At 55.5% G+C, this 19,936-nt stretch overlaps 1 protein-coding gene across 4 annotated transcripts; it reads right to left on the bottom strand.

Moving 5' to 3' along the window:
- Positions 1-8,807: 8,807 nt before the first annotated feature.
- On the bottom strand, positions 8,808-19,534 carry PNP (purine nucleoside phosphorylase). 4 transcript variants are annotated; one of them, XM_073308507.1, is made up of 6 exons: positions 19,407-19,534; positions 16,942-17,111; positions 16,579-16,682; positions 10,964-11,139; positions 10,389-10,579; positions 8,808-9,908 (listed from the first exon to the last, which is right to left on the bottom strand). In XM_073308507.1, the coding sequence occupies exons 1-6, from the start codon at positions 19,433-19,435 to the stop codon at positions 9,694-9,696; spliced, it is 885 nt and encodes a 294-aa protein (XP_073164608.1). In that variant the 5' UTR covers positions 19,436-19,534; the 3' UTR covers positions 8,808-9,693. The 4 variants fall into 4 exon arrangements, with proteins under 4 accessions (XP_073164608.1, XP_073164607.1, XP_073164606.1 ...); XM_073308506.1 differs by having other exon boundaries at positions 16,942-17,114; positions 19,407-19,533; XM_073308505.1 differs by lacking the exon at positions 19,407-19,534 and adding an exon at positions 18,057-18,139.
- Between the last annotated feature and the right edge of the window lie 402 nt (positions 19,535-19,936).

Here is a 19,936-nt window from a genome sequence, read left to right on the forward strand (position 1 = left end):
CGGTTTTCCCGACAGCCAGGAACTGTTTCTCACCCCGGACCTGGAGCCAGTACCCCCAAACCCACCCAAGGCTGCCTCCCGGACCCGCCAGGCAGAGAAGGGACCTCTGGTGAGTGTACCTTTTAAAATACTATACATGGTTTAAAAGCAAGCATGTTTAATGATTAATTTGCCCTGGCATTTGCAGCTCTCCTGGATGTACTCCCAAAGCCTTTGCAAAAGGTTTCTGGGGAGGGCAGCCTTATTCCACCCCCCATGGTAGGACACTTTACCACACCAGGCCAGTAGCACGTACTTGGGAATCATTGTAGAACAAAGCATTGCAGTGTATGTTTGCTGGCATTCAAACAACATCCGTTCTTTATCTCTCTGTGTTATCCTCAGGAGAGTGATATCATTCATGGTCACCTGGTTGAAATAGGGTGCTTTTCTTAAGGGGACATTCAGAGGTGCCCGTTCCTGCTGGGCTGTTTGCCTATGGCTGAACAGAAATCTTCCCCGCTGTTAGCCACGGGAAGGGGAGAGGGGCTAGCCACATGGTGAGGGGAGGCAAAATGCCACCTTGGAGCGAAAGCACATGTGCTGTGTATGTAATGTTAACAGCAAGGTTTACCGTAAAAGAGTGTAGCCATTGTTCTAGAAAATGTGTCTTTTTAAATACCACTGTCTCTTTTTTTTTCTCCACCAGCTGCATGTGTTTCAAGGATCACAGGATCTTCTCCTTCCCAGAGGCTAGTGAAGATTAGAAGGCAAAAAAAATGCACTCGTGATGAAATGTTCTCTGAGCTCATGCTGTCCTTCCACACTGACAGGGCACAGATGAATGCGTGGAGGCAGACAATGTCAGAGTGCAGGAAAGCACAAAATGACTGGGAGGAGATGTGGCAGACTGAAGAGAGTAAGTGGCGGGCTGAAGAGAGGGCTGAAGCTGAAAGGTGGTGGCAGCGTGATGAGAGGAGGCAGCATTCAATGCTGAGGCTGCTGGAGGATCAAACCAATATGCTCCAGCGTATGGTTGAGCTGCAGGAAAGGCAGCAGGAGCACAGACTGCCGCTACAGCCCCTTTGTAACCAACCGCCCTCCTCCCCAAGTTCCATAGCCTCCTCACCCAGACGCCCAAGAACTCGATGTGGGGGGGCCTCCAGCCACTCCACCCCAGAGGATTGCCCAAGCAACAGAAGGCTGGCATTCAATAAGTTTTAAAGTTTTAAACTTTTAAAGTGCTGTGTGGCCTTGTCCTTCCCTCCTCCACCACCCCTCCTGGTGCTTCTCTCCTCCACCACCCCTCCTGGGCTACCTTGGTAGTTATCCCCCTATTTGTGTGATGAATTAATAAAGAATGCATGAATGTGAAGCAACAATGACTTTATTGCCTCTGCAAGCGGTGATCGAAGGGAGGAGAGGAGGGTGGTTAGCTTACAGGGAAGTAGAGTGAACCAAGAGGTGGGGGGGTTAATCAAGGAGAAACAAACAGAACTTTCACACCGTAGCCTGGCCAGTCATGAAACTGGTTTTCAAAGCTTCTCTGATGCGCACCGCGCCCTCCTGTGCTCTTCTAACTGCTCTGGTGTCTGGCTGTGTGAAACCAGCAGCCAGGCGATTTGCCTCGACCTCCCACCCTGCCACAAACGTCTCCCCCTTACTCTCACAGATATTGTGGAGCGCACAGCAAGCAGTAATAACAGTGGGAATATTGGTTTCGCTGAGGTCTAACCGAGTCAGTAAACTGCACCAGCGCGCTTTTAAACATCCAAATACACATTCTACCACCATTCTGCACTTGCTCAGCCTGTAGTTGAACAGCTCCTGACTACTGTCCAGGCTGCCTGTGTATGGCTTCATGAGCCATGGCATTAAGGGGTAGGCTGGGTCCCCAAGGATACATATAGGCATTTCAACATCCCCAACGGTTATTTTCTGGTCTGGGAATAAAATCCCTTCTTGCAGCTTTTGAAACAGACCAGAGTTCCTGAAGATGCGAGTGTCATGTACCTTTCCCGGCCATCCCACGTTGATGTTGGTGAAACGTCCCTTGTGATCCACCAGTGCTTGCAGCACTATTGAAAAGTACCCCTTGCGGTTTATGTACTCACCAGCTTGGTGCTCTGGTGCCAAGATAGGGATATGGATTCTGTCTATGGCCCAACCACAGTTAGGGAATCCCATTGCAGCAAAGCCATCCACTATGACCTGCTCATTTCCCAGGGTCACTACCCTTGATATCAGCAGATCTTTGATTGAGTTGGCTACTTGCATCACAGCAGCCCCCACAGTAGATTTGCTCACTCCAAATTGATTCTCGACTGATTGGTAGCTGTATGGCATTGCAAGCTTCCATAGGGCTATTGCCACTCGCTTCTCAACTGTGAGGGCTGCTCTCATCTTGGTATTCTTGCACCTCAGGGCAGGGGAAAGCAAGTCACAAAGTTCCATGAAAGTGCCCTTACGCATGCGAAAGTTTCGCAACCACTGGGAATCGTCCCTGACCTGCAACACTATGCGGTCCCACCAGGCTGTGCTTGTTTCCCAAGCCCAGAATCAGCGTTCCACTGCATGAACCTGCCCCATTAGCACCATGATGCCCACATTGCCAGGGCCCATGCTTTGAGAGAAGTCTGTGTCCATGTCCTCATCACTCACGTCACCGCGCTGACGTCGCCTACTCGCCCGGTATCGCTTTGCCAGGTTCTGGTGCTGCATATACTGCTGGATAATGTGTGTGGTGTTTAATGTGCTCCTAATTGCCAAAGTGATCTGAGCGGGCTCCATGCTTGCCGTGATATGACGTCTGCACAGAAAAAAGGCGCGGAACGATTGTCTGCCGTTGCCCTGACGGAGGGAGGGGCGACTGACGACATGACTTACAGGTTTGGCTTACAGGGAATTAAAATCAACAAAGGGGGTGGCTTTGCGAGAAACTGAATGGCTCCCTCAAGGATAGAACTCAAAACCTCAAGGATAGAACTCAAAACTTGGTTTAGTAAGCCATTGATTTCACAGAGGGAGGGAGGGAGGAGAAAATGAATACAAAACAAATCTGGTCTATTTCTTGTTTTGAGCCACTTCATCTATCTTTATACATCTTGCTAGCAGGAGACTGTGCAGTACGACCACTAACCGTCATCATCTCCTGGGTGCTCGGCAGAAGACTGTGCAGTATGACGACTAGCCATCATCTTCTGCTGGCTGGAGGTTAAAAGACAGTGCACTGTCGGTAGGACTCAATCGCCACGAGACGAAACTTAAAAGGGAAATGACCTTGCTGAGTCACTCCCATGTTTGCCCAGGAGCCCGGTTAAAAGAGCACCCATGACTACGTTGATGACGGCTACCAGTCATACTGCATTGTCTGCTGCCAAAAGGCAATTAACTGCTGCTGCGTAGCAATGCAGTACCACGTCTGCCAGCACCCAGGAGACATACGGTGACAGTTAGCTGAGCGGTCTCTATGCTTGCCATGGTATGGCATCTGCACAGGTAACTCAAGAAAAAAGGCGCAAAACGATTGTCTGCCCTTGATTTCATGGAGGGAGGGAGGGAACGGGGGCCTGATGATATGTACCCAGAACCACCCGCGACAATGTTTTAGCCCCATCAGGCACTGGGATTTCTACCCAGAATTCAAATGGGCAGCAGAGACTGTGGGATAGCCACCCACAGTGCAACGCTCCGGAAGTCGATGGTTGCCTCGGTACTGTGGACACACTCCGCCGACTATATGCACTTAGAGCATTTGTGTGGGGACACACACAATCAACTGTAAAAACGCTTTCTACAAAACCGACTTCTATAAATTTGACCTAATTTTGTAGCGTAGATGTACCCTAGGATAACCTCGCTGGCACTTGACCAAAATGACCAATGAGGAGACAAGATACTTTCAAAAGCTGGAGAGGGGGAGAAACAAAGGTCTGTGTGATGCTTTTGCCAGGGACAGAACAGGAATGGAGTCTTAGAACTTAGTAAGTAATCTAGCTAGATATGCGTTAGAGTCTGATTCCTTTAAATGGCTGAGAAAATAAGTTGTGCTGAATGGAATGTAGATTCCTGTTTTTGTGTCTTTTTGTAACTTAAGGCTTTGCCTAGAGGGATTCTCTATGTTTTGAATCTGATTACCCTGTAAGGTATTTACCATCCTGATTTTACAAAGGTGATTCTTTTTACTTTTTTTTCTATTAAAATTCTTTTTAAGAATCTGAATGCTTTTTTTTCATTGTTCTTAAGATCCAAGGGTTTGGGTCTGTGTTCACCTATGCAAATTGGTGAGGATTTTTATCAAACCTTCCCCGGGAAAGGGGGTGTAAGATTTGGGAGGATTTTGGGGGGAAAGACGTTTCCAAATGGACTCTTTCCCAGTAACCAGTGTTAGACGTTTGGTGGTGGCAATGATAAAGCACAAGGGCAAAAGGTAAAATAGTTTGTACCTTGGGGAAGTTTTAACCTAAGCTGGTAAAAGTAAGCTTAGGAGGTTTTCATGCAGGTCCCCACATCTGTACCCTAGAGTTCAGAGTGGGGAAGGAACCTTGACAGGCACTAACCCTGCTGCCATTTGAAAGCGAACAGTGAAATGGTCTTGGGCTGGTTTATGAATCCGGGAAAGGTGAAGCCGTCACAATTACAGGTGCCGGGAGCTGCAGATGAGCCAGCACGCTGCCTGGTGGAAAGGTGTCATTGTCCCAGCGCTCTCCAGCTGGGCTCCAGCATGCTTAAACAGCCAACAAATGCATCAGACATTAAATGGGGACCCATTTTCTGCCTTGGGAGCCTGTTTTACATTTGGGCTGAGACTTGGGGGAAAAGGAGTGGGGCAAATTAGCTAGCGAGCGGGTGCATCTGGGGACAGCTAGGTGGATTGATTAGCAGATCAATGCAAGAGCCAAGGTGTGTGACGCTGGCAGACCAGGTGGCAGCTCATGCCAAGGCCCCACTGACCCCTGGCAAATGCATGGCTGGCACCCAGGCTGGCTCATTGGCATTAGCCGTGTTAAAATAGATGCTATATTTCTAAGGCTGCGTTCAGTGTTTGGCCTTTATGAAACGCTTGGGAGCTGCTGCCTGAATTCATCTCATGCACACCAGCTGCATCCTGTGTTATGTCCCAGTGTTTGCTCTGTAACTACAGATGTGTCTGCTAGGAAAGTGGACAGCCCCCCAGACAGGAGAGAAGGAACACCAAGAGTGAGCTGCTAGTTCACCACGAGAGGCGTCAGCTTGTGCCCAGCAAAAAAAGACCCATAGACTCCAGACGAACCATCGTGGGACACCAGTGGATGGAAGACATGGTTGATTCTTTTCCCCACCCCTTTGAAGAGGGACCTGCACAGACGCTCAAGCTCTGCAGGAAGGGCGTAAAACTCCCTTTAAAGAAGAAATTGTCATCACTTTGCTGCTGGGAGAGGGCCAGGGATCTCCAGGCTGCTTAGCCAGTGTTAGCTCTAAAGGACATTACAGCTGCTCCTGTTACTGTCTGGACCCACAGACGAACTCATGTGTGTGTGTACTTGTTACCTGCTTTAACTGCAAATCACTTGCTTGTTCTCTTTCCCTCGTTAATAAATCTTTAGTTAGTTAATTACAGGGTTAGCTGCAGGTACTGGTTTGAGGTGAGGTCTGCGGTGCACTCGACCTCAGATCAGTGACTGGCACTGGATCTTGTGTGATCTTTGGTACAATGGACCAGCTCTCGCAAAGGGGTGTCGGCCTGGGCTCTCCACATGGTAAGGTATGAAGAGTTCACACGTGATTGGTGAAATCGAGTTCTAGGACCTACCATCAGTTTGGGGCTTGTGCCATCTGTCCTGAGGCTGGTGCCCCAAAGCCCTCAAATTCCCCCTCCCCCCTGCCCATCCCAGCCCCTGGGGCCACGCTCACACAGCCTGTCCCTGTGGATCTGTTCTGCTCGGCATCAGTAATGTACTAGGAGAAGCCAGAACTCCCAGGGGAGCCTCCAAACTCCCGGCCTGCTCTTGCTGGTCCTGCTCACCGCTGGAACAGAGCCTCCTCCTAGCCATCCCAGGGATTAGCTCTGTGAGGCTGATGCCCCTTCCTGTGGTCACACGTATCTCACCGCTGTGGACACTCCGTGCCTTGGCCCCCCAGCTCGGTCCATCTGCACTGCCATTTTCCATGCAGCATCCTTCCAAATCTCTTCTGTTGGAGGGGCAGCCGGCCAGCCTCACACCTGGTGCCTTGACCCGGTCACTCCTGCAGCAACCCCGTTCACTGCTCCACCAGTGCCCCTTACTCACTAGCGGTAGGGGAACCTGGGCCCACCCACTACTCAGGGTTCCAGCCCAAGTACTCTGCAACACACAGCCAAGGTCTGCTCAGTCCCCAACCTTGCTGCTTCCCACAAGCTCTCTTCTTCCTCCCTCCAGGCCAGACCCCCAGGATCCCCCATGCTCCCAGCGTTCCCTCCTGCCCTCTCTACTACGCCAACTTTCTCCTAGCAGCCTTTGCTGCTGCCAGCTCCCTGGGTTTAGACTAGCCCAGCCCACCCCTGCTCAGCTGTGCTAATTAGGGCTTTTCCTTCCACCCTGAATTGTCCCAGTTTATTGCCTGGCCCACCTCTGTGCTCTCACAGCAGGCATGGGGAGCGCACCCCATCACGCCTGCCTCCTATGTAATCCCGGGAGGTGGGAAACCCACCTGAGCATCTCTGCTCTAAACCAGAGCCCTGGAACCAGGTTTCACATGGCCCCCATAGCGTGCCCAAGCCACTGGGTGCCCAGGGGGCATCTCTCCCTGCCTGCTGAGGCTGAGCTGGCGCCAAACTCCAGGGGAGGGCTCGTGGCTGAGATCCCCGAGTGGCCTGGCAGTCGGGGGTTTAGAGGCCCCTTGCCAGTCTCATCCCGGCTGCCCCACTGCCATGCTCCTGGGCCAATCGCCCCACTGGCTTATGCACTGGCTCCTTCTGCCCCATCTTGGCTCAGTGCCAGTCAAATATTTTTCCAGCTAGGCTAATGCCCAGGGGAGGTTATTAGTGGAGCTAAAGAGCTCCCTTCTTCCCTCTGCCCCCCGATAGACACGAATGAACCACGCTTTCTTCATCAGCCCCTGATGGGCACTGAGGCAGAACTAATTGGCAGGACCATTCCCACCAGGACCCTAAAGCCCTCCCAGAGGTCATTAACGCCAAGAAAGATTTCCTCTGCCTGGAGGCCCCTGAGACATATGTGAGGGACCTGTATCAGACCCACAGCTCCACTGCGGAGCAAGGGAGCCAGTCATGGCGTGGTCCCAGGTTGGGCCACCCTCATAGGGTGGCTGGGCCTGGGGTCAGTCACAGTGGGCCACAGAGAGGAGTGGAGCAGCCAGTGGCTCCTGGGCCTCTTTGACTCTCTCGGTTCTGGGAAACAAACCCAGTCGCCTGAGAAAGGGACTGAAATTCTGCCGACACTGGGGGCTGGGCATGGTGCCCCCACTGCCTTTGGAGACCCTTCGGGCCGGGGGTTTCAGAGCACAGCTCGAACCAGGCCCATAAGGAACTGGAGAGACCAGCCGGAGGCCTCTTGTGAGGACAGCTTGTCCCTCATCTGCTACCACAGTGGGCTGGTGCCTTCCCCTGACTTGGCTAGCACTCTCCCAGAGGGGCCGTGGGGACCGATCCAGGAGGGCAGTTCCCCAGCACGATGGGCTTGGCTGCATCGTGGCAGCCCCATCCAAGCACCCGGCGTTGGCTGATGCTTTATCATGCCAAGCTCTCCTCAGCGCCTGCCAGCCCTCTCCCCATGACTGTCTCTCTTCCGCCTACTCGGCCAAGGTCATTGTCCCCAGGACCGGGTGCCAAGCCAGGATGCAACCCCAGGGGATAGCCACTCCCCACTCCCACCCCAGGGACAGGCCCGGCCAGAACAGGGCTGGCCAAGGGGCCTGGGTCAGCCTGGTTTGGTTCCCATCCAGGACTCCTTTAGTAAGGCAAGGGAAAATCCGTGAGGGGTTCAGGACCAGATCTGCCGGGCTCCGCAGGGCAGGATTCGAGGGCCCAGCAGCTACATGACATGGGTCCACTGGGCAAAGAGCACCAAAAGCACCTGGGGTTTCCAGTCAGGCCCTTCTGGCGTAGGACATGGGGTGCTCTGCTGAGCTGGAGAGAGCTGGGTCCACCCACTCAGTGGCAGGAGCTGCTGGGTCCATGCGCCGAGAGAGGATGTGCACAGGGTGGGTCAGAGGAGATGAGAGGGGTTCAGATACTCTCAGAGGGGGCTGGCTGGGGTCCTGTAATCACAGACACGGCGGGCTGGAAGGGACCTCGCACAGTATCTAGTCCAGCCCCTGCACTGAGGCAGGGCCAAGTGACCCTAGACCAGTCCTGATGGTGGTTTGTCCAACCGTGTCTGCCACACGACACTCCCATTAATCCAGCCATGACTCCTGCCATGACTCCTGCCCAGTCTGGGAGTGGCCCAAGGAGTTCAGATACTCAGAGGGGAGGGCTAAAGGGGTTCATGTGGGGATGGATGGACAGGTAACTTGGGGGACAGAGATGGGGGATGTCATGTGACAGCTGATTGGCGATAGGGCCTTCCCCCCACCAGCCCGGATTCTGGAGGACCCCACTCAGAGGGTTTCACCCAACAGTAGCCAAGGGGGCAGGCGGCCCAGCACTGTCGCAACTGGCACTAACCGGCCAAAGACTCAACCCCTCCCTCCAGTATACAGTGGTGGAGGGTCACTGTGGAGTGGGGGAAAGACAGGAAGGGATGCAGAAATAGACCACACCCCTCACAAGCCAAGCCCCGCCCCTACAAGACAACACATCAGCCCGCCCCAAAATGCTTTCAAAGAAACTGAGCCGTGAGACCCCCTTGTTCTGTCATTGCTGTATTGTTAGCAAGGCGCAGCCGTGGAGTGGTCCTATGATAAAATGCAGCAGGGCAGGGAGGGGCAGAGCCGCCTGGTGTGGAGGGGAGCCAAACCCGCAGTTCACTGGGGGCTCCCCATTTCAGTGGCAGCTCTCAATCATCCCAGCTGCAAACTGAGCATTGGTAACAAAACACATCACTGCAAAAGAGCCAGAATGGTCCAACGTGGGAATGTGAAGAGGGGGCCGGCTCCTGCCTGCACCAAACATGGCCTGGCGCCTGGTCAGGGTTGGGCAGCCATCCCCACCTCCTCGGCGCTGAGCCGAGGGTTGGTCCCTTCCCAGCTGTGAGAAAGGGGGTTCGGATAACACCCCCGAGACGTTCCCCCGCCTGTGAGCAGGCGGCACAGGCTCAGGCGAACCGCCCAGGGGATTTAAGAGTGGCGTTCGCCATATCTCAGTCTACGCGGCCGAATGCAGGGTCTTTTGTGGGGTCACTAGCCAGGTGACACTCCCCAGTAGCACCAGCAATTGAGGCAGGTGCTTTCAGGTGGAGCATCCCAGGCTGCATCCCTGGAGGGGGGCATTAGTGGGGGTTGGAGCTGAGACATGGGCTTGGGCAGGCGTCCCATGGTCTGCGGGACTCCAGCAGCCACGCTGTGAGCACCACAGGACACCAGGCTCGGACGCCCCCCCATGGGGGAAGGGATGGGGTCAGGGGCTGCCTGAGGGGGGCTCTGGGCTGGGATCAGCGTACATGGGAGCCGGGAGCAGCGGCCACAAAAATCAAGAGTGGGGAGCAGGCTGGCAGAGCAAGCCGTGGGGGAGCGGGCAGGGCAGCAGTTTGCAGTGGAGGCAGGTGCCAGGGGAGGGGCCCCTCCTCTGGCCGGCTACACCAGGCCATTGCCCTTCATGCGCTCCACCAGCATGGAGACCAGGCGCTCCAGCTTGAGAGCAGCCTGGCGCCCGGCCTCCAGCACCTCGGCATGGTTGGCCTTCTCCCGGGTCCCGTACTCCAGCACTGCCTTGTTGGTGATCAGAGAGAAGCCGAAGACGCGCAGGCCGCAGTGCCGGGCCACAAGCACCTCGGGCACCGTGCTCATCCCTGGGGGCAGAGCCTGTGTCAGTCTGCAGGGGGCGACAGAGAGCCGGCGATGCCCAGCCCCCGCCCGCAGCTGCTTGCCCTTCCCGTTCCCTCCTAAGCTCTGTTTGCCTCTTTCCCTCCCTCTCCTCCCTCCTATCCCTTCCTTTGCTACCTCCCTCCCCGTTCCCTCCCTCCCCGTTCCCTCCTCTGTCCCGTCCTTCCTCCCTCCCTTCTTTCCCTCCCTCCCTGTTCCCTATGCTGCCCCATTCCTTCCCGTCCCTCCCTCCCCGTTCCTTCCTCTGCCCCATTCCCTTCCTTCCTCTGCCCCATTCCCTTCCTTCCCTCCCTCCCTGTTCCCTCCTCTGCCCTGTTCCTTCCCTCCCTCCCTCCCTCCCTTTCCGTTCCTTCCTCCTCTTCCCCCCTGTTCCCTCCTCTGTCCCGTTCCTTCCTTCCTGTCCCTCCCCATTCCCTCCTCCTTTCCACTGCCCTCCCTCGGCTCACCTACGGCGTCGGCGCCCAGCTGCTGCAGGAAGCGGCACTCAGCGATGGTCTCGTAGTTGGGCCCCCCCACGGTGCAGTAGACACCCTCATGCAGGCTGGGGCCATAGCCCAGCTCCCTGCCCACTGCCAGCGCCAGGCCCCGTAGCTGCTCGTCGTAGGAGTCCGACATGGCTGGGAAGCGGGGCCCGAACCTATGCAGGCAGGGGAGGGGAGAGAGCTCGTGGGGGGGAAGGAGACGGAGGCGCACCCCCATCCCTTCCCAGAGCAGGGAATGGCCCTGGGGTCCCTTGTGCTGGGCTCTGGCCAGGACTCAGGGTCCTGTCCCCACCCAGGGGCGCCCACCCATTTCCCGGGCTTTACACTGCTGCCACTACTGGCCATGGCAAGGGAGGAGCTGTAGGAAAATACTGGGGGGTAGGGGGCAGCAGGGAGGGAGGGCACTGGGTGCCCAGGGCAGCAGGAGGGGGCCGGGTGCCTGGCAGTGCAGGGCAGCGGGGGGGCAGAGCAGCACGGGGGGCAGGGACGGGAGGTGCAGGGTGCCCGGCGGGGGGGTGGGTGGGAGGGGCAGCTCCTACCTCTCATCATAGGGGCCGCTCAGCGGGTTGGTGCCTGCCAGTCCGGGCATGTTGATGTGGTCCCGGATCACCATGATGTCACCCACCTGATACCCGCGGTTGAGGCCACCAGCCGCGTTGGTGACAATCAGGGTCCCTGCGCCCAGCAGGTGGAAGATCCGCACCGGGAACGTCACCTGTAGGGGGGGAGGGGCATCCAATGCCAGACGCTACCCAGCCCTGGGTACCCCAATACAGCTCTGCTGGTGCCCCTCACCCCCAACCCACAGCCCCCTCCTCTCCCCTTTCCCCATGCCCCCCATTCCTGAATCGCAGCCCCCCTTCCCTCCTCCCATGCCCCTCACTCCCAAGCCACAGCTCCCCTCACTCCTGAACCACAGCCCCCACATGTCCCTCACTCCTGAACTGCAGCTCCCTTTCCCTTCCCCCATGCCCCTCACTTCTGAACCGCAGCCCCCTGTGTCCCTCAGGGCCGGCCGTAAGGAAAATGGCACCCTAGGTGAATTTATATTTTGGTGCCCCATGAGTTTAAGGATGTAGTACTTTCATGACAGCGTGTTGGGGGGTGGGGCTGTAGTGAAAACTCTACGGTTTTTTTGCGGATAACTTAGAAATTAGCTGTTGATTTCACTGTACACACACAAATATTTCCATCAGTAATAAATAATTTATTTACAAATAGGGAAAGTAAGAAAAATGCTGCTTGAAAACTTGTTAGAGTCAAAATTCAGTGATCTAAACTTCTGAATTGGGCTTGTTACAAATGGACTAGTGAATGAATAGTTAAATCAACAAATCCTTTCTGGTTTTCGGATAGTTATTTTGTATATTTTGACATGTGATACTGACACTTAGTGGGTTTTGCTGTTTTGTTGTAGTCATGTTGGCACCTGGATATGAGAGCCACAAGGTGGGTGAGGTAATATCTTTAATTGGACTGACTTCAGCTGGTGAAAGAGACAAGATTTCAAACCCCACAGAGCTCTTCTCCAGGTCTGTGAAGCTCAAAAGGGCTTCTCTCTTTCACCAACCAAAGTTGGTCCAAACAAAGATATTACCTCAGCCACCTTGTCTCTCTGTGTTTTAACAGCTTTAAAGCCTGAACTCTTTGAATCTCAAGTTCTACTGTTATTAAAAAGTTATCTGACCTGCCCCCGATAATTTCCCACAACTGTGAAAATTACAAACTATAAAAAGACAAAAAAGCTTAAAAATAAAGTTTATATTACACATCAACCTCATAAAAAAATAAAAAGTGCATTCTACCAAGCCTATTTATAAGCCAGAGCAGCAGAGTTGAAGTGTGGGTGGGTGGGGGGGGGGGGGAAGAAGAATGGGAAACACTTATGCCCAAATACATGTTAGTCTCTCAGGTGCCACAAGGACTAACAAATTTATTTGCGCATAAGCTTTGGTGGGCTATAACCCACTTTCTCAGATGCATGGAGTGAAAAATACAGTGGGCAGGTACAGCACATGAAAAGATGGGAGTTGCCTTACCAAATGCGGGGTGAGTGCTAACGAGGCCAATTCAATTAGGGTGGATGTGACCCATTCCCAACAGTTGACAAGAAGGTGTGAGTATCAACAGAGGGAAAATTATTTTTTGTAGTGATCCAGCCACTCCCAGTCTACAAGCTGTCAGGAACAGTATCCCCGATAATGTCACAGCAAACCTGGTGGCTGAGCTTTGTGACTTTGTCCTCACCCAGAACCATTTCAGATTTGGGGATGATTTATACCTTCAAGTCAGCAGCACTGCTGTGGGTACCCGCATGGCCCCACAGTATGCCAACATTTTTATGGCTGACTTAGAACAACGCTTCCTCAGCTCTCGTCCCCTAGCGCCCCTACTCTATTTGCACTACACTGATGACATCTTCATCATATGGACCCACGGGAAGGAGGCCCTTGAGGAATTCCACCAGGATTTCAACAATTTCCACCCCACCATCAACCTCAGCCTGGACCAGTCCACACAAGAGATCCACTTTCTGGACACTACAGTACAAATAAGCGATGGTCACACAAACACCACCCTATACCGGAAACCTACTGACCGCTGTACTTACCTACATGCCTCCAGCTTTCATCCAAACCACATCACATGATCCATTGTCTACAGCCAAGCCCTAAGATACAACCGCATTTGCTCCAATCCCTCAGACAGAGACAAACACCTACAGGATCTCTATCATGCATTCTTAAAACTACAATACCTACCTGGGGAAGTGTGGAAACAGACTGACAGAGTCAGAAGGGTCACCTACTACAGGACAGGCCCAATAAAGAAAGTAACAGAACACCACTAGACATCACCTACAGCCCGCAACTAAAACCTCTCCAGTGCATCATCAAGGATCTACAACCTATCCTGAAGGACGATCCCTCACTCTCACAGACCTTGGTAGACAGGCCAGTCCTCGCTTACAGACAGCCCCCCAACTTGAAGCAAATACTCACCAGCAACTACACACCACACAACAGAAACACTAACCCAGGAACCAATCCGTGCAACAAACCCCGTTGCCAACTCTGTTCGCATATCTATTCAAGGGACCATCATAGGACCTAACCACATCAGCCCACACTATCAGAGGCTCGTTCACCTGCACATCAACCAATGTGATATATGCCATCATGTGCCAGCAATGCCCCTCTGCCATGTACATTAGCCAGATTGGACAGACTCTACGCAAAAGAATAAATGGACACAAATCAGACATCAAGAATTGTAACATTGAAAACCCAGTAGGAGAGCACTTCAATCTCCCTGGACACTTAATAATAGACTTAAAAGTAGCCATTCTTCAACAAAAAAACTTCCAAAACAGACTTCAATGAGAAACTGCAGAACTGGAATTAATTTGCAAACTTGACACCATCAAATTAGGCCTGAATAAAGACTGGGAGTGGCTGGGTCACTACAAAAAATAATTTCCCTCTGTTGATACTCACCCCTTCTTGTCAACTGTTGGGAACGGGCGACGTCCACCTTGATTGCATTGGTCTCGTTAGCACTGACCCCCCACACTTGGTAAGGTAACTCCCATCTTTTCATATGCTGCATATTTATACCTGCTTACTGTATTTACCACTCCATGCATCTGATGAAGTGGGTTTTAGCCCACAAAAGCTTATGCCCAAATAAATTTGTTAGTCTCTAAAGTGCCACAAGGATGTTCGTCGTTTTTGCTGATACAGACTAAGGGTATGTCTACACTACCCACGTTACGCAGCAGTGCCCCCACGCTGTGCCGTGGGCAGTACAGACATGCTTTATCGCGGGAGTGCGATGGTAGCTTTATCACCAGGAGTGCGGCTCCCGGTGATAAAGCGTTGTCTATACTGGCGCTTTTCAGTGCTAAAACTTTTCACACCCCTGAATGTTTTTTCACACCCCTGAATGACAAAAGTTTTAGCACTGAAAGTGGAATGCAGACACAGCCTTACACAGCTACCCTGCTGAAACCTATCCCCACTAGACAGGTTTCAGAGTAACAGCCGTGTTACTCTGTATTCGCAAAAAGAAAAGGAGTACTTGTGGCACCTTAGAGACTAACCAATTTATTAGAGCATAAGCTTTCGTGAGCTACAGCTGTAGCTCACGAAAGCTTATGCTCTAATAAATTGGTTAGTCTCTAAGGTGCCACAAGTACTCCTTTTCTTTTTATCCCCACTAGAGTTCTCTCTCAGCTTGAATGCCTGATTGAAACTGTAAATCACAACCACCACACAGGTTTCAGAGTGGTAGCCGTGTTAGTCTGTATCAGCAAAAACAAGGAGGAGTCCTTGTGACATTTTAGAGACTAACAAATTTATTTGAGCATAAGCTTTTGTGGGCTATCACACATTATGCTCAGTTCCATCCTCACACTAACAGCAGGAACCCATGACTTCCAGAGGATGAATTAGGTTTGCAGGATATGGGATTAAGATGGGAGTAAAGAAAGGAGTTTCCTTATTCTTAATCTTGATGCAGCACTGAAATGTACACAACATTGTGCTCAACAGTTTAGACCAGGCCCTGCCCCAAGGAATTTCAGTATACTGTTAAGTACAACTTGTAGTGGAAACAGAAACTGTTGAAAAAAGAAAGCCTGAGGGTATGGGTAAGCAATCAGGGATTGAATGAAAGGTAAACGGGTTTCAAGGAGGTCACAGCAGGCAGGCAGACACCACCCACTGTGATTCCCATACCCACTCCTGTTCAGGTTGGGGGTAGGGGAGGAGGCACATGGGGGCGTTGATCTCAGTGTCACACTCATTTATCTCCTATGCACCTCCCTGCCTGACTCTGGGGAGGCAGCAGCCCCCCTGGGACCAAGAAAGTGAAGCCTCTGAACCAGGGGAGCAGGGAGAACAGGACCTTCAACTGCTGGGGGGGGGGGGGAGGGCACAATTTAAAGGTCCCTCTCCATCAGCTGGAGTGTCATACAGCGCCCTCCCCAGGCAGCCCAGCCTTCCCCCTTGCCCTCAGGTCCCCTATGGGAAAGCAGCTGTTCCCTCCTCCCTCCCATACCTAACCTCTCCCTGCAGAGCTGAAGCAGCAGCCCTTCCTCCCTACTGCTCCCAGGTGCCTCCAGCAAGCAGGGGAGGGAGGGGGAGAGATCAGCAGACAAATCCTGGCAGAAAACTGGGGAGGAGGGGTAACATGACCCAGCGCATGCCCCCCCACGTGTCAGCTCTCTGCAGGGAAGGGATGGGATGGGAGCAGGCAGGCTGCAGTAGCGCCCCTCGTGGTGCTCACTGTGTGGAGCTAAATATGCGCTCCAGTCCTGCGGGCAATGCCAGGGGACAGAGCAAGCCCTTCCCTGGACAAGTGGGACTCTTAGTAGGGAAGGGGAAGAGAAGGGGGGGTGGACCCTGGCCTGCTCTACACTAAAGCACAACCAGAGAGCTGGACTGCTGCAAGTCCCCAGTCAGCCAGCACACACAGAGACAAGCTGCACACACACTCCTCCTTCAACACCATCCCCCCACCCCCGACATCAGGCAGGACCCAGCACAGCCTGCCCATGGTGTCTACAGGGGGCCCCCTGTGCCAGGAGAGTGGGGGAACCCCACCGGGCACCCTCCCCTGCTCCTGCTCCTCTGGGTGAGTGAGTGCCTCAAGCTGCAGCTTGGATGTGTGTGTTTTTCTCTCTCCCCCCCCCCGCCAACCCTGGCTGGGCTGGCAGTAGGGCTTCCCCTCCTTAAGCCCAGCTGGCTGGCCACAGGGAAAGTCACAAGGGACCTATCAAATGCGCCCCCATCAGCACCGTCGCCTTGGGCAGCTGCCCTTATCGCCCTGGTCAAAGGCCAGCCCTCACTCCCGAACCGCAGCTCAGCTCCCCTCCCCTCCCCCCATGCCCCGCAATCCCGAACCACAGCCCCCCTCCCGTCCCCCCATGCCCCTCACTCCTGAACCGCAGCCCCCCTGTGTCCCTCACTGCCGACTCGCAGCTCCCCTCCCACCATGCCCCTCATTCCCAAATCGCAACCCCCTCCCCTCCCCCCTGACTCCCAAACCACAGACCCCCATTCCCCTGTGCCCCTCACTACCGACCCACAGCCCCCTGCTAGCCCAGCCCTGGGCTCCCCCCACACCACCTTCCCCACAAGGAGCCACTCACCTTCCACAGTGGGTACCCCTCATACATGTGGAACCGGCCCTTCATCACCACGCAGCTTACCCCCGCCAACATCCCGAACACCAGCTTCCCAGCATGGCCTGCCACTGCCAGAGACGGGAAAGGGTTAAACGCCGGCCCCAGGGCATCTTACACAGTGTAGGTCCTGCCTCGCCTCTGCACCCCCTGCCCCTCACACTCTGCACCCCCTCGCCCGCTGCACCCCCGCCCCCACCACTCGCCCTCTGCACCCCCCTGTCCCTCGCCCCATATTGCCCATTATACAGTATAGCGGCCCTTTCCCCTCCCGCACCCTCTTCTGCCCCTTGTGCCCATTGTACAATATAGCTGCCCCTCACCGGGTACCTGTGCTCTGGGGAAAGTTGGGAATGTCCGTGTAGTTAAAAACCACTGGATCCTTCACCAGGTCAGCCAGGCCCCCAAGGCCAGAGCCACAGATAATGGCCAAGCTAGGCCGGTGCTTGGTGTGATCCAGCAGCCATTCGGCTGTTTCCTTGTGCTGCTCATACGTGTACCTGCTGGGGGAGAGAGATGCAAGAGAGTTAAAACGAGTCATGTGTTTACACTGCAGGGCCAATCCCCTCCAGCAGGGGGCGCAGAGATACACACACACACACACAGAGCAAGTCCAATCCCCTCCAGCAGGGGGTGCAGGGACACACACACACACACACAGCAGGGCCGATCCCCTCCAGCAGGGGTGCAGGGACACACACATACTCACTCACACATATACACACACACAGCAGGGCCTATCCCCTCCAGCAGGGGGCGCAAGGACACAGGGACACACACACACACACTCATCCAGCTCCCAGCCCATCTCAGCGGCCTGGCAGGGGCTGACATGGGGCGGGAGCGCGGTGCAGAGCTGCAGGGGTACAGGGGGCTGGAGCCGGGCTGGGCCAGAGGGAGAACACCAGGGTGGGAGCAGTGGCCACAGTAGGGCAGGACGGAATTGCAGAGCAAGGGGAAGAGACAGGGCCAGAGGATGGGCGAGGCGCCAACCCCAGGGAGGCCAGGGCGAGGGCAGGGACCTCTGAGCTGCCAGGCTCCTGAGCTGGTCCTGCAGGGACCTGCCTCCTCTTTGTCCCTAGGAGAAGGGCCCCAGCCTGGCAGGACACGGCACTTCACCAGCACCATCCACCCTGCGTGGGCTAGCGTGGAAATCTCCCCCCACCCCAGCTTTGCCGGTGTCCCTCCCTCCAAACCCGCAGCCCCCACTAGTCCGGGAGATAGCCGGGGCCTGATCTCCTGTCCCTGGAGGGTGGAGAAGGGTGCTGGGGGTAGGCAGCCTGCAGTCAGGCAGGCTGGCCTGGGATTGCTCCCTGGCCTGTTGATCGTTAACTAACGGGTATGTGGGGAGGGGCGGGGAGCAGGGTCAGCCCAGGCCACTGAAGGGGAAGCGGCTGCCCCAGGGGCCCATTACTCCGCAGGACCGGGCGCTAGCAGGGCACCACCTGGGCGGTGGTTTCCCAGAAAAGAGAGACGTCTCTGCCCCGATCCCTGCCGGTCCCCCCTCAGCCATTATTCTGCAGGGCCCTGCGCTGGCAGGCTGCCATCTGGGTGGTGGTTTCCCGGAATAGAGAGACGTCTCTGCCCCGATTCCTGCCGGTCCCCCTCCTACTCCCCCACAATTGAGTCATACACTGGGTTTTGGAGGGAAATGTACCAAGCTGGCTGTTTGGGTCAGGCGGCTTTGACTCATCCGGGTGCTGGGGGAGCCTGGAGGTGCCATAAACATGAGAATCTGGTCTTAGCAAGGGGTGGAATAGCAGGGCGCCGTGGGTTGGGACTGAGGGGCACCAGTAAACTCTCCTTGCAGCTGCCAGTGGCTGGATCAGAGCCAGCACCCCCTGGACTGGAACAGCCCCATGCCTCATTCCCCGCCCCCCTGAGCCAGCCAATTCCCCCCCACCCCACCCCCTGCCGCCAGCAGGGCATTAAGGGGTTAGGGAGAGTCTCACATTCCCTGCAGGAGCAGATGGCCCCTCACCCATTACGAGTGGGTCAGAACTAGCCCTATTGCACCAGGCTGGGGTCACTGTGCATGGCTCCGCACAGCTAGGGGCCCTGGGCTGCAGGGGGAGTACAGCAGGGGGTGCTGGGCAACGGGGGGATATAGCAGGGGGCACAACAAGGGTGCTGGGCTGGGGGGGCGCAGCCAGGGGAGTACAGTGGGGGCTCTGGGCAGTGGGGGGCACAGCAAAGGGTGTTGGGCTGTGAGGGCACAGCAGGGGGCACTGGGCTGGGGGGGTGCAGCAGGGGGCACATCAGGGGGCTCTCTCCCCAGGCAGACCATTTGCCCTAGAGCAGTGGTTCTCAAACTTTTTTACTGGTGACCCCTTTCCCATAGGAAGCCTCTGAGTGCGACCCCCCTTATAAATTAAAAACACCTTTGTATATATTTCACACCATTATAAATGCAGGAGGCAAAGCAGGCTTTGGGGTGGAGGTTGACAGCTGGCGACCGCCGATATAATCACCTCACGACCCCCTCAGGGGTCCCGACCCTCAGTTTGAGAACCCCTGCACTAGAGGATCACCTCAGACCCTCCCTGGGGTCCTGGCCCCAGTGCCAGCCGCTGTCAGTGCCAGGGCTAATTAAGGCTCCCCCAGACTGCCCGGCACACCCCACAGCGCCTAGACACCCCCCCAGGGCATCAGTGACAGAGATCCCAGGCGACCTGCCCCCCCCCCTGTAACCACTAGACAGCACTCCCCTCCCATCACTGGGGATGGGACCCAGGAGTCCTAGTTCCAGCCCTCCTAGAGAGGACCCAGGAGTCCGCCCCTCCCCCCGCGCACACCTGCGCTCCTCAGACGCTGCCGGCTCCATGGCGGGTCCGGGCGATGCTGAGCCGGGCGCGGCCAGGCCCGGGTGACTCCGCCTGCTTCGCCCCGCCCCCAGCCCGGCCCCGCCAGCCGCAGCCCCGCTCTCTGCCCCGCTCCGGCTGAGCCCCCCACCCCGCCCGCCAGCCAGCAGCCGGGGAGACCCCCCCACCCAGTCCCCCAGCACCGGGGAGAGACCCCCATTTTAGCCCCCCATTCCCAGCGCCCGGGGAGATCCCCTATTCTAGCCCCTCAGCGCCAGAGACACCCCCCTTTCCAGCCCTCCAGCATCAGGGGAGACCCCCCCATACTGCCCCACCATTCCTAGCCCCTCAGTGCCCAGAGGAGACCCCCCATTCCAGCCCCCCAGCATCGGGGGAGACCCCATAATTCTAGCCCCTCCCCATTCCCAGCCTCCCGACGCCAGAGACACCCCGCAATCCAACCCCACTACTCCCAGCTGGCCGGCAGCAGACACCCCCCCAATCCAGCCCCCTACTCCCAGCCC

Source organism: Lepidochelys kempii, chromosome 13, assembly GCF_965140265.1.
Source record: "Lepidochelys kempii isolate rLepKem1 chromosome 13, rLepKem1.hap2, whole genome shotgun sequence".
Lineage (NCBI taxonomy): Eukaryota > Metazoa > Chordata > Testudines > Cheloniidae > Lepidochelys > Lepidochelys kempii.